Source organism: Chaetodon auriga, chromosome 23 (assembly GCF_051107435.1).
Source record: "Chaetodon auriga isolate fChaAug3 chromosome 23, fChaAug3.hap1, whole genome shotgun sequence".
Lineage (NCBI taxonomy): Eukaryota > Metazoa > Chordata > Actinopteri > Chaetodontiformes > Chaetodontidae > Chaetodon > Chaetodon auriga.
The window spans coordinates 15,954,130-15,968,408 of NC_135096.1; the positions used below are offsets into that span (position 1 = coordinate 15,954,130).

Sequence of the window (14,279 nt, forward strand, 5' to 3'; positions counted from 1 at the left end):
TTTCCGTTGCATAAAATGCTAATGATAACAAAATATGTACCACATTACCTCTTAGTTTTGTCAGATGCGATGTTCCACTTTGCGTTTGCACAGTATTATTAACTAAAAGCATCACTGCAACAGCGCCACTGTGAGACGACGGCGTGTCACTACAGAATCCCGACGACAGCGCCTGCACACTACCAAAACACCTCCCAGAAAGGCCATTTATTCCTCCAGGGTACAAAACTGAGGCAGCTGAAGTTCATAAAACCTTTTATTGAAAGTACTTTGGAATGTACATTTTGAGAAAAAAGAAAAGGAAAAAAAAAGTGTGCATCCCATGTTCCTCCTTTTTTCTCTTCAATAAGCAGGATTTTTTTTTTTTTTTTTAAAGAAAACTCAAAGAAACAAATCAAATTTTTCTTCAGAAACAATCATCGGGGTATATATATTACAACCTGCCAAAATACTATTTACAAATCATACAAAAAGAACAACAATAAAAGCTGCATCTCATCTGTCCCCCTGCTTCTACAACTCGTCCAAACACATCGCTGTTCACCGACTTCGGAGCTCAACATGAGAGCCAAACAGAAAATCAGCAGAGTCAATTGAGAGTTAACCAGCTCAGCGTCAATCAACCCGGCGTTTCAGCTTACTGAGAGTCAAGCAGAGGACGAGTCCTCCTCAACCAGATGTTGACTGACAAAAGCTGGAAATGGATTCGTTGTCACCTAATTGTGAAGTGAAAGCAGATTTTCAGTCAGCTTGAAGCCAACTAGTGTCCAACCTCGGAGGCCAACTGGTTTTACTGGACCCTGTACTTGTAAAACCAGCAGAGACCCTTGGTGAAGTTCCACCCCAGAGAGACAGAGAGGACGTAGATGAGACCGAGCAGAGCGAAGGGGTAGAGCAGCACCACGGTGTTCTTCAGGAAGGGCAGAGCTGCGTGGATAACACAAGACGAATACATCAGCCAGTGACAGACAGCAGACACGACAGATCGATGAGGTCACAGTGAAACTTCGTTCCTCCTCCTTCATCGGACAAAGGGTGAACTGAGCACCTACAACCAGTAAAATGATCCCAGTCCCATACCCTACCATGTCTACATGAATGTTTTGTGTCATACTCCAACTTATAGCTGTAAATCACAGGTGCACACAGATCCCTAAATTCAACATTTCAATGGTGATGGCACCCTCTGGTGGTCTAACACTTTTATCACTAGACAGTAGCACAATGAGGATTATCAGCCAGTGTGTAGCATCTGACTGTGTTGTAGTACCTATAGCATGTAAAATCCATGCATTTACTGTTCATTTTGATATTTGATAAAAAGAATTGACCACTTTCAAAACTTCTGGTCCAAGTATTCGTGGTTATCCTCCTGATTTTTATTGTTTTCAGGGTTACGAACTTTAGTTGTCACTAAATCACCTAAAATCCAGGCTGATGTCTTCCAATAGCCTGCGATGTCCAAATAACAGTCTGTAGCTGATTAACAAAAATAGGTGACAATCAATTTTTTGGACTCACCGTTGTACCCTAAGAACGTGATGTAGAGATAATAACTGATGGCGACCAGCCACAAAGTGTTCCCGACAAAGTATCCCAGGAACCAGTCTGAGTTTATCACCACGACATCTGAAACACACAAAGCAAACTGTCAGTGCGGTGATACAGGAGGCAGGTGTCAAGCCATTTTGTCCATGAAATGAACCATTTAAATATATCAGTGTCTTTGGGAAAGATAATGAACCCCAAACTGCTTTCAATAACCGTGCCATCGAGTGTGTGTGAATGGTCACTGCTCCTGATGAGCAGGTGGCACCTTGTATGGCAGCTTCTGTCTCGACACACAGTCTACTCACGGTTGATGAAGAAGAGCTGCAGGAAATGCAGGATGACAAGAAGGGGGTAGAAAGCATTGAGGTGAACGTCGAATGCATAGCCCCACTCCACATCAAAGCTTCTGCTGGGATGTTTCAGCAGGTACTTGTTGCTGATAATCCTGGAACAGACAAGTCAAATTATACATGACATGCAGTAAACGGTCGAGTTCAGTTTTATCATGATCTGCAGAGACAATTCCATCTTACATCATAAATTAGGCAAACCCACTGCTCACCACATTAAGGTTGATATGAGTAGACCGACTCCTATACAGTCAACAAAGACCACCCACAGCAGCAGCTTCAGAGTCTCCAGGACTCCCATGTCCAGCACCAGACCAAACCCTATCGTTGACACTGCAGAGGAATAGAGGGACAGTTCAGGTAAAATAAGCAAGGAGCAGCACCATCAAAGAGTGGAAATGACCACACAGACTAAGTACGGACTTACCACACAGCCAGATGCTGAGGAGGACCAGGAAAGCGGGATCGTCCCTGGCCCACTGGTCCTTGGTCTGTTTCCTGTAGTGGAAGTTGCGGTAGACTCTCTGTGGTGACGTAAACAAGTAAAGCATCTGCCACAGGGCAAATTCAAAGTCCATCTGTCTGAAATGTAGTAGCCGTCGCAGGTACTTGTAGCGCTTGGCTCCTGCCGTGTGACGCGCAGCATCCCTTGAACCGGGGGCACCATTGCTTTGTGGCGTGGTGGTCGGCAACATGGTGCTGAATATCAGATTGGAAGAGCAGGTGAAAAGATTGATGGAAGGACGAGCGGGAAAAGAAGGGAGCATGACAGAGAAGAAAGAGGTTGAATCACAGTTCACATCCTGAGAAAGTTCAGCACTCACTCCTTGAACTAAATGCAGATAAACAAATGAAGCAAAACAAAAAATTGCCTGTGCCGACATACAGTCATATGGCTTTTAAACTGCTTAACTAAATAATTCAAGTCCTACTAACACGGACAGCAGCTCCTGTCACGCCAAACCAGTCCTGTGGCTTAGTTAGTTCGAATGACAACACAGAAACAGAGGATGCTAAACCTATGCTCAACATTAACTAAGTTAGGTGAAAAACCTTGAAATGTATTGGTATTTAACCAATTACCAGTTATCTAGTGTGCAAAGGTATTTTACCCCGAACAAGCAGTTATATATTTACGTTTCGTTGTTAGTTGACGCTGTGTTTGCTAGCAGACACAGCTAGCTTGTTGCTAACTACTTTAAGAAGATGGGAAGGCCTGACCAGTCTTAATTACAAAAGACATTTCGTGAGCGCTGCTGTGACTGTTTTTATCAGCAATATCATTAAACTTCTTAATTCAAAAGAATATTTACCTGTTTTTGCTGTCCTCCTTCGCAGGAGAAAGCACCAACTCTTGTTTCTGAAGCTAGACGCTTCCTGAACTGTCGCGAAAATGAACACGTAGCTACTTCCGGTAACAGCTCATCATGGGAAATGTAGTCGGTCAAAGCAAGCTTCTTCTGCTGCGATGTAAACACGTCTAATCAAAATATCTAATCTTTATTTTACTTTAAAGAGGAGTAAACAAAGTAGACAAAGGTAGTTATTTTCAGAACATACCAGTATTATAGTTACTGACATGTTGAAGCGAAGTGTAGAAGTAACTTTTATTCTGAAATTGGGCGTATTTTCAAACGGAAGTGCAACATATGCTATTTCCGCTAACTACTGCATAGCCATTTGATTGGTGGTATAACTCAGATCACTGCTGTTCTGGTCAAGAAGGCCAAATAGCGAAAGGTAAGAGCCAGAAACATATTATGCACTCATAAACGCTTAAAACTATATTTTATTACATTGCAAAACCAGAGGAAAATGAAATATTTGACCTTACAACCCCCAGTAACCCTTGTACAACACCGCAATGCCCGTGTCCTTGAGTAGCAACTTACTCTTAGCTAATGCTATTAGCCTACAAGCAAGGAGTCCTCATTGCAAGGTTCATGACACTTATTTACAGTATATATTTGTCATTATATTCTATCTCAGTATATTTCGGAGATTCAGCTTCTGTTGTATGTGCATTATCTCCTTGAAACGTTTACTGTGGGACTGAGTATCTCTTGTTATTGTTGACAGTGACAGTTATGAAGCTAGTTAGCACTAGCTACTGTGGTTCTGCATATATACACTGCCGCTGGGCTACAAGTTCATTGGATAGACCTGCACAAGCTTATTCAGTCCAAAACATCATCAGGCCTCTGTGAAAGATGCTGATTGTAGCCTTGAATAATTACTGACACTGCACAGTCATGTTATCTGAAAAATAAAGTCCAGTCAAAGTGCCCACTGTGATTTTTTTTAGTGGGGCATTACTAACAGTTGAAGATCTAAACCCAAAAATACAAAAAGAACATCACATTAAATACAATGTTAATGCCTCCTAAATCTGAATTTAAAGTCTAATTTATTCCTGATAAAAAATAATGTTGCTTCTCACAGCTGGACTGAAACATCTGGCAGCTATGTTCATTTCTTATCTCCAAACATAGACAGTATGGTGATTGTGGTTGTAGCTGAAATAATTAGTCAGTTTTTGCTGATCAACAGGAAATGAATCTGCAAGAAAATAAATAACTTATTAATCATGATATGAGAATGAGGTTAGCTCACATGTCTGTCTATTTTGCTCTCACAGCGTCATGTTGCGACTGCCGACCGTCGGCCGAGCTCTGGCCGGAGCCGCCAAGGGCAGCCTGGCTCCCTCCAACGCTGGTGAGACCTCCTGTGTATGCGTGTGTCTGTATCTGTGTTTGTGTGTGTGCATGTCAAGGTCAAGGTAACAAACAACAAGTTATTCTCCTCACTCTTAATGACCGGACTTGTAGTTTTGGAGTAAAACTCGATTTTCTTTATTATATTTTGTTTGTATTTAATTTCTCATTTTGAACGTAGATGTATTTCAGTATATCAGGCAAATTTTCATAGTTAACATCATTTTCAGAAGCTTTATTTCTATTTTGATCTTCATTTAATTTCAGTAACTCTCACTTTTGTGTGTCCACTTTCAGTGCGCACTCCAGTGCGTGCCGCCAGCAACATGGTGGAAGTGTTCGTGGATGGGAAGCCATTCGAAGTGGAGCCTGGAACGACTGTGCTGCAGGTAAGAAATGGCAGATTATTCTACTGTAAACTAATATAAATTATTCAAATGGTCCCTTCATATTGTATACTGTATATTTGTATCTATGTAGTTAAAGGTAGGCGTCGAGAAACTCAGCATTTCATAATCTTTGACAGTTACTCTAATGGCACTGTTACTTTATCTGCCATTCAAACAATCTGCATTATTAATGTCTTTGTTAGAAAACCAGAATTAACTTTGATCCTCACTCTAAAGATAGATATTCATTAGTTGTTTTCTTGTTGTTTTGCCTGATGACTGTTTCCACTTCAGGCCTGTGAGAAGGCAGGAGTCCAGATCCCCAGGTTCTGTTACCACGAGCGCCTCTCAGTGGCAGGAAATTGTCGCATGTGTCTGGTGGAGATTGAGAAAGCTCCAAAGGTAAGAGAGCGTATTTGTTTGACTGAGATTAAACAAGATTTCTTTGCAAAGAAATTGCTGCAAACGCCTGCAGCCCTACAGTCCAGTTGATGTGTTTGTGCTGTCATGTGTCCCTCAGCCTGTGGCAGCCTGTGCCATGCCCGTCATGAAGGGTTGGAACATCCTCACTAACTCAGAGAAGACGCGCAAAGCCAGGTACAGATTCAGAAAACTTCAGGCCAAGTCAATAAACTACATGAAACAGGCTGTATGAATGTGTGTGTTTGTGTCTGTGTGTCTCACCAGAGAGGGAGTGATGGAGTTCCTGTTGGCCAACCACCCACTGGACTGCCCCATCTGTGACCAGGGAGGGGAGTGTGACCTGCAGGTAACCAAACAACTAGTATTAGTACTAGAAGTATGGAGGTTGAAGGGTCAAAGACGTACGTTTATCCCTCAGAGCCGATCCATTGAACTGAATAATAACGTTTGTGAAAACAGTTTTTACTCTCATGTTCACACTCTGCCTGCTGCGTTCTTAGGATCAGTCCATGCAGTTTGGTTCAGACCGCAGTCGTTTCTCAGAAGGCAAGAGAGCAGTGGAGGACAAAAACATCGGGCCGCTCATCAAAACCATCATGACCCGCTGTATCCAGTGCACACGCTGCGTCCGGTAAGCGTCACAAACGTCCTTTTTTAGCATTTCTGCTTTATTTAGATGGATAGTGACAGCGGGGAGAGATCTTCTAAGAGTTCATTTGTGTATTTCTGTGTGTGCTTCTGCAGTTTTGCCAGTGAGATCGCCGGCGTTGAAGACCTGGGAACGACAGGAAGAGGAAACAACCTGCAGATCGGGACGTACGTAGAGAAGATGTTCATGTCAGAGATGTCAGGCAACGTTATCGACGTCTGTCCTGTGGGAGCGCTCACCTCCAAACCTTACGCTTTCACTGCACGGCCATGGGAGACCAGGTAGGATATGAAACTTTAGGTTAAGTTAATGCGCTAAGTGCCATCACCATGCAAAACATCTTCTGCTGCCTCTGCAGGAAAACCGAGTCGATTGATGTGTTGGATGCTGTGGGCAGTAACATTGTTGTGAGCACCAGAGGCGGTGAGGTGATGAGGGTGATGCCCAGGCTGAACGAAGACGTCAACGAAGAATGGATCTCTGACAAGACCAGGTGACGTGCAAACAGAAGCCAGAAGAATTGGGTTCAGGAGGTGTCACGTGGTGCCTGCTGGACTTGCACTTATCTATGCTTGTGCCTGTATGTGTCCTCAGGTTTGCATATGATGGTCTGAAGAGGCAGAGGTTGACCCAACCAATGGTGAAGAATGATGCAGGTCAGCTGACCCCAACCACCTGGGAGGACGCTCTTACTCGTGTTGCTGGAGCAGTAAGTGTGTGTCTGCTTCTGTATTAGATTTCTGTGTTTATTCCTCTTTCTGGACTTACTGTATGATCGCACACAGGTGATATTTGTGTCTATTCCTGCAGCCAAATGTGTCTTTATTCATTACTAGAGGTCATTTGTGACATCTGAGGCATCCCCAGGTGCATATCTGAGTATGTGCTGTGTGCTGTGTGTGTAGCTCCAGAGCGTGCAGGGCAGTGAGGTGGCAGCCATCGCAGGAGGCATGGCCGACGCTGAAGCTCTGATCTCCCTCAAAGACCTCCTCAACAGACTCAACTCAGAAAACCTCTGCACTGAGGAGCTCTTCCCGACGGCAGGGGCCGGGTAAGACTGCGTGTAGTACGTTATACAGTAAGAATATAATGTGCAGGTTCCCACGGTCCTTTAGTGACGCTGCTTCTTCATCCTCTCTCTCTTCAGCACTGACCTGCGCTCCAACTACCTGCTGAACTCTCGCATCGCGGGCATTGAGGACTGTGACCTGCTGCTGCTCGTAGGAACCAACCCGCGCTACGAAGCCCCGCTCTTCAACACCCGAATCCGCAAGAGGTATGCTTCATACTTTGCATTTATTATTTCATTCCTCATTCTGGAAGCGATTTTAGTCCTGCAAACTGGATTCATCACTCAAAAATAATTTCTAATTTATTACTGCTGGAGCCAGCAACTGGTTGGCTTAGCTTAGCATAAAAACTGGTATTGGGGTCTGGTAACTGCTCATAGCCAAGACCTAGTCTGGCACACGACCCCCCATTAAATGGCAAATTGTCACATTTATGCTTTACTTTCTGTATGGATTAAACAAACAAGATATAACTCGTTGACTAGTGAACTCTAGAGGTGCTGGTAGGTGGACTTTGTTTCTGCTGAACAGACCCAGGCTAGCTGCTTTGTCTTTGAGCCAAGCTAAGCTAACCAGCTGCTTTCTCCTCATCTTCTCAGCTGCTTTGTAACTTGCCTCCCTCCGTCTTTTCTCTCTTGCTCCTTTTCCTCTGTCAGCTGGCTCCACAATGAGCTGCGTGTCGCCATGGTGGGTCACAAGGTTGATCTGAGCTACACGTACGACCATCTGGGAGAGGCGACGTCAGTGCTGAAGGAGCTGGCGAACGGCACACACCCCTTCTGCCAGGTGATGAACGCACAGTCTGACTCAGAGCACGTTTGGACGGACCTTTGGTGCTGAAACATTTCTGGCAACTTTTACTTGAATTCTTTCCCCTTTCCCTGTGTCCAGGTCCTTTCAGCTGCTAAGCGTCCGGTAGTGGTTGTGGGCAGCAGCGCTCTGCAGAGACAAGACGGAGCCGCCATTTTGAGCACCGTCTCCACCATCGCTCAGAACGCCAGAACCAGCAGTGGAGTGGAAGAGGGGTGGAAGGTCCTCAACGTCCTGCACAGGTTTTTTCTCTTAACACACGTGAATTTAGTGAGATTTAACACATCATCAGTCTCCTTTAGCGAGGTACAGTAAATGCTTCCTGCTCATCCTTTGTGTGTGTGCGTGTGTGTGTGCGTGAGCAGAGTGGCCAGTCAGGTAGCTGCATTGGACCTGGGCTACAAGACTGGCGTGGACGCCATCAGGAACAACCCACCCAAAGTCCTGTTCCTGTTGGGAGCTGATGCCGGCTGCATCACCAGAGCCGACCTGCCGAAAGACAGCCTCATCATCTACCAGGGTGTGCACACACACACACAGAGAGACACAAAGCATCCACATTCAGCTGTGTTGCTAAAGCATATTTAACATCGCTTTCAACCCCCAGGTCATCATGGTGACGTAGGAGCACCAATGGCAGACATCATCCTGCCTGGCGCTGCGTACACAGAGAAAAACGGCACCTACGTCAACACTGAAGGCAGGAGCCAGCACACCCGGGTGGCCGTCACTGCTCCTGGAATGGCCAGAGAGGACTGGAAGATCATCAGGGCCGTATCTGAAGTAAGCAGGGAGTCGTCCTGTAGCGTGTAATCATGTCCACACTGCCAGTTAACACTTAGTTTGACCTAAGGTGAAATCGTTAACAGTCGTGTTTTTGTGCGTTTGCAGCTGGCTGGCGTGATGCTGCCCTACGACTCTCTGGATGAGGTCCGAGCCAGATTAGCCGAGGTCTCTCCTAATCTGGTGCGTTATGACGATGTCGAGGAGGCGAACTACTTCAAACAGGCCAACGAGCTCGCCAAGGTACACACACACACACACACACACACACACACACACACACACATCCATAGAGTCACTTTAATTTCTTCATCTTTCATGTCTGTTTATATTGTATCACAGCAGCAGCGGTGTAGTGTCTGTATAGGATGGCGAAGGTATGACCCACCCTCCTCTGCCTCTGATTGGCTCGTGCTCGTTGCCTTTATTCAAGTCAAGTTTTGATGAGCGGGTTTCTTTGTCATCACGGGGTGTTTGTTACCTTAATAATTGCCGTAGCTGCGACGGCCTTGAATGTTTTTGAGCACTGAGAGCTGCTGGAGCTTGAAAGTTTGGTGAGTCAGTAAGAAGTAAATGCTCCTCCTCTCCCGTTTCCTCCTTCAGGCTGTGAACCAGGACCTGTTAGCAGCTCCTCTGGTACCACCTCAGCTTTCAGTAAAGGACTTCTACATGACAGGTGAGTGTGCAGCTACACAAGCGAAAATACAAACACACAAATGTAAGATAACCTTCTCATATTCCCTCCCGCTCTGTGTTCAGACTCTATCAGCAGGGCTTCCCAGACGATGGCCAAATGCGTCAAAGCGGTGACGGAAGGAGCGGCCGCTGTCGATGAGCCGTCAGTGTGCTGAACACCCAATAACACTCGCACAGAGTACGACGATAAACTCTCTCTCTCTGCTGGAACACACGGTCGCTCCTTAATTTAAAGTTGTCCTTGATGCTTGTTGTATACAGTTTAATCGTTTTCACTCCAGAGAACGAACTTTGTCGAATAAAGATGGGAAACATGTGAAATATGAATAAAACCTTACGAATGTCTTTACTCCAGTTTGGGTGGTTTTCTTTTATTTTTGGTTAATGTCGTTTATCATCTATTTTATCAGTGAGACTTCCACATGTCATTGATGTGTCAAAATTTTATTGTTGCACACCGAATTAAAGTTGCACTAGTACGGTATCTTTGCAGCGAATTGTAACAAAAATCTCCCTCAAACAAACTGTTACACCGCAGACATTAAAATCTCTGAACTTTGCAGGCAGCATTTGCCAAATACTCTATGATGCATGGTCAAGTGTGGCCTTCTGCACAGGCCTGCTGACATGCAGACGGCCTGGCAGTCTTCACAGAATCCAGAGGTAAGGTCACGACTGCCGAGTGAAGTAAATGAGTAAAGACATGAATCTCTGCACCAGTACTACACCCAGGGTAAGAAGATTCAGAGTCTAAAAACCACCATAGCAAGGTGGTAGGAAATGTGATTTTTGTCATCAATATTGAGTATCAGCATGATTATTTTTAGTTCTTTTGCTTTGGGAAAGATTGTGAAGCAGTGGAAGTCCCTCGTACCTCAAAAGAGTCTTTCTGTCTGTCTTCAGCAGATCCAGAATGGGATACTGGTATCTGGAGTTGGACCCAGTTCCTTCAGACAAATGGCTCTTGTCATATACTGTTCCCTAAGAGAGAGAGCGAGAGAGAGAGAGAGAGAGAGAGATATCTTATAACCAAGCTGGTCCCATCTCTTCATTCCCTGTCTGCTCAGTGTCTGAGACTGAACACACTGACTTCATTATTTCACTCCTCTTCATACCTTGGATTTATTTCAACTTAAAGGTCAGTATTACTGCGACCTAAAGAGGCTGCTTGGTTTGTCTTTAGTTTTACTTGTGGACTATACATTTATGTTTCTACATGTAGATATTGTTACTCATCCATGTTTTGTGTCAGGCGTCATGTCTTGTTGTGCGACTCACAGCTGACTCTGCCTCCTCTGTAGGGTTTCCATGCAGGGACAGACAGCAGACTAATACTGGACCCAACAGGAAAATGGTTCCAGTGAAACTCCTCATTCTGGGAGCTCAGAACACTGGAAAAACAGGTAGAGGACAGAAGCGTTGATGTACAGAGAAACAGGCAGAAAGAACACAGGTGGACAAGGAACAGGGATGTGTGTGTGTGCACATTTTGGATTGTGTAACAGCACCATAGGTTCTGTCACATGGTCCTCAGGCGAGGAAAAAAAGCTTAGAGTTCAGTCACGGTTTAAGACGTTTTGCTAAATATGGAAACCTCACACAGGTCTAACGCTGACCCCTCTGCCTGAGCAGTGAAGTGTGAGTGCCGCTGTGACCACCGCCAGTGTCAGACTACCTCCTGCACCCTCATTACGAGTGTTCAAGAGTTTTCACGGTGGGAAAAGGTGTTTTGCTCCCAGAAAGAATGAGCTAACTGGACGGAAGAACCAGACCTCTGACATTATGACTGAAAACCTCAAAGATTATATACTGTGGATTACTGTGATAGTGAACAGACTCTTAAAAGCACGGGACATTTTTCTCCCCAGTTTGCCAAAATTTAGAGGAAACTCTCTGGACTGGAAAACCTTAAATTCCTGATAGTGATTATTTCAGCTGTTAAGGCTCAAATAAGAGTTCGAACAAGCCTAAATAACCCTTGAACGTGTCCTGCATGAGCACAGCGTGCCCTCAAACGCCAGACCGAGACATCAAACAAGCATGAACACATCCAGACCGCTTCCACCCAAACACAGAGAAAGCACCGCTGCACTTTAAATATGTTACGAAGAGGATACATCTCAAAGTGACAGTGACGACATAACACATGAGCAGACTGCAGCAGATCAGCACAGCATATGAGACACATGCTGTATTAGTGTGTGTCTGGCCGTTCATTCTCTGGTGTCTGCTTTGTGTCTCCAGCACTGTGTGTTCGTTTCATAACCAAGCGCTTCATCGGTGAATACGACCATAAAAAGGGTGAGACTTCAGTAGATGTTTCTAACAATAAACATTATTGACACCGACTGTGCAGCAGTCAGAATAAGTCAGACGTGTCTGTGCTTTGCCGCAGAGGTGACCTACAGATGCAGTCGGTCGGTGGACCAAGAAGCTGTTGATCTGGAGATTTTGGATATAGCTTGTAAGGTAAGTTTTGGTTTTTGCTTCTTCATCTTAAAACCACAGTTTGCATCACCCTGAAATACTTCAATCTGCTGATGAAATACTCCAACATTATAAGGATGTTCCAACATAATACATGATGCTCTCTCCTCCAGCAGAGCTCTGTGGCGTCTCTGGAGTCCTCCATCCGCTGGGCAGATGGTTTCCTGCTGCTCTACTCCATCACACAACGCCTCAGCTTCCTGGAGGTCCCTCCGCTCAAGAAACTCATCGACCAAACCAAGCAGAGTCTGGGTATGGAGCTGACTCCAACCACCAGTGGACCAGTCTGTCTTTACCATCAGGATTTAAGGCAAATCCGACACATAGAGGCTTTAATGTCACTAATGTGACAGCAGGAGAGCAGATCTATTTTGCAATCATTGGCAGGAGATGAGTGAAACTCCTCCACAGAAATCAGCATCACTTGTAACTACTGCAGATTACTTAGAGACACGAAACAGTGACAACGAAGCAACATACCAGCTGCTGAACTACTGACCCAGCAGTGTGATCTCCACAGGAACAAAGTGTTCACTGTGTTTGCTCTTTAAGTCCAGCATGTCTCTGCTCTAACTCTGCAGTATATCTGTCTCTTGTCACACACACACACACACACACACACACACACACATGCACAGAGGAAGCGGACATAGATTCCATACTTGGTAGGCTGTGCTCTGTAGGTAATGTATTAACAACACAAACTCCAGACTCTGCATGCCACAGCATCATCCTGCTGTTTTTTGACTCTTTACTTGACTCTGTGTGTGTGTGTGTGTGTGTGTGTGTGTGTGTGTGTGTGTGTGTGTGTGCGTGTGTGTGTCAGTTGTTCCGACAGTGCTGATAGCCAATAAGTCTGACTTGGAGATCGGCAGGGAGGTGACGACAGAGGAGGGACAGAGAATGGCCAAGGATTTAAGGTTTGAGTGTGTTTGCATCTTATTTCTTAATTTCTTAATGGATATTTGTCATAAGTGAACTGCAGATGCCAGGTGTAACATTCAGTGTGTGTGTGTGTGTGTGTGTGTGTGTGTGTGTGTGTGTGTGTGTGTGTGTGTGTGTGTGTAGGTGTGGTTTCAGGGAGCTGTCGGTGGCAGAAGCTGTTTCAGCTGTAGAGGCAGCAGTGTTTCAGCTCATCAGGTTTGGCTCAGTCGTATTACTGTATAACTGTATAACAGACTGTAGGCACACTCAGACACACTTGATTTTTGGGTATCCTGTTGATGGACACTGTGCTCCCAGAATGCAATGCACAGAGGCACCACAGATGTACTGCCAAATAGCAGATTTCATCTTATCTGCAGTCAACAAGGCGTGCAGCTGCTGCACATGTTGTTTCACTGGCAGCTGGTGCTGATGTTTTGCTTCTTGTGTCTGACAGGCTGGTCTTGGATCAGCAGCGCCCCCTACCTGACCGTCGCTCCTACATGCTGACTGTTCGCCACGCTCTGACCCGGAAACTGACCCGATCGAAGACCATGCAGTGGTGACCGCAGCAAACAAACAACTCATCAGTTATTGCTGAGGGACATTTGAAGAGACTGTGTTGTCTGTTCTCATAACACTGCAGTTTTACATCCAGACGGAGCAAATTTGAATGTTTTGCTTCTCAAAGCAATGTTATTGCACATTTCCAGCTCAGTTTGAGGTACTCTGGAAAGGAGAATGCAACGTTAGAAGGAGAGTTGGGGTGACCTTCAATAATGGGAAATCATGTCAGCTCCTGTCAGCAGACAGTTCAGAGGGCCTGGATGTGATTGCAGGACAGTTAATAAGAGGAGAAAAATGCTTGTGTTCTCTGAAGGGCAAATATACAGCGGCCCAAAAGTGTAGCCGACAATAGAAAGTGTAAATGAAATGTGTTTTTCTTATTAGACTCTGTTGCCCAACTTTTTGCTTATGAAGAGCAACAACTTCACCAAGTCACGTGCCTTTCAACACGTGCACGGGCCCACTGCAAAAGCTATAGTCTGTTCAAGCTATGCATCAACTGAGAGATCCCCACGAGAGCTTCCACGGGAGTTATTTGCTTCATTCTCCAGTAGAGGGCGGTAGAGTCGTGTCCTCTCGTGCAGACTCACCTCAGTTCCACAGCATATGGCCAAAGGTCTGTGGACACCCGTGTCCAGTTTGGTGTGGAAGAAGCTGACGAGCCTGCAGAGAGCCCTGACCTCAACCCCATCACTCACCTGCAGGCCTTTTTTTTATCATAATCTCACTGGTGCATTTTGTTACTTATTTTTAATGACTTCATGTTATTGGTTTCTAATATTTGCTTGAAATTACTGAAACCTACAGAATCAGAATCAAAGGATGGTAAATAAGCTTTGAAACACTAATGATGTAAAAGCTGCAGC

General features: G+C 45.1%; 4 protein-coding genes across 4 annotated transcripts in view; 2 read left to right on the forward strand and 2 right to left on the reverse strand.

Moving 5' to 3' along the window:
• harbi1 (harbinger transposase derived 1) overlaps positions 1 to 14,279 on the reverse strand; it is a 148,754-nt gene that overhangs the window by 100,636 nt on the left and 33,839 nt on the right. The gene's annotated exons all lie outside the window — the stretch shown is intronic.
• On the reverse strand, positions 239 to 3,302 carry unc50 (unc-50 homolog (C. elegans)). Its single transcript, XM_076723656.1, has 6 exons — positions 3,215 to 3,302; positions 2,329 to 2,600; positions 2,114 to 2,234; positions 1,857 to 1,996; positions 1,522 to 1,629; positions 239 to 927 (listed from the first exon to the last, which is right to left on the reverse strand). The coding sequence occupies exons 2-6, from the start codon at positions 2,594 to 2,596 to the stop codon at positions 791 to 793; spliced, it is 774 nt and encodes a 257-aa protein (XP_076579771.1). The 5' UTR covers positions 2,597 to 2,600; positions 3,215 to 3,302; the 3' UTR covers positions 239 to 790.
• Positions 3,565 to 9,784, forward strand: LOC143316128 (NADH-ubiquinone oxidoreductase 75 kDa subunit, mitochondrial-like). The gene is made up of 19 exons (XM_076723867.1): positions 3,565 to 3,641; positions 4,540 to 4,616; positions 4,913 to 5,004; positions 5,299 to 5,406; positions 5,525 to 5,601; positions 5,692 to 5,773; positions 5,928 to 6,058; positions 6,172 to 6,357; positions 6,435 to 6,569; positions 6,671 to 6,785; positions 6,982 to 7,127; positions 7,224 to 7,352; positions 7,803 to 7,932; positions 8,038 to 8,198; positions 8,322 to 8,476; positions 8,564 to 8,739; positions 8,848 to 8,982; positions 9,343 to 9,415; positions 9,499 to 9,784. Exons 2-19 carry the CDS (start codon positions 4,544 to 4,546, stop codon positions 9,588 to 9,590), a joined length of 2,196 nt encoding a protein of 731 aa, XP_076579982.1. The 5' UTR covers positions 3,565 to 3,641; positions 4,540 to 4,543; the 3' UTR covers positions 9,591 to 9,784.
• Positions 10,787 to 13,421, forward strand: LOC143315728 (ras-related and estrogen-regulated growth inhibitor). Its single transcript, XM_076723078.1, has 7 exons — positions 10,787 to 10,838; positions 11,680 to 11,736; positions 11,831 to 11,904; positions 12,036 to 12,174; positions 12,749 to 12,842; positions 12,991 to 13,062; positions 13,304 to 13,421. Exons 1-7 carry the CDS (start codon positions 10,787 to 10,789, stop codon positions 13,410 to 13,412), a joined length of 597 nt encoding a protein of 198 aa, XP_076579193.1. The 3' UTR covers positions 13,413 to 13,421.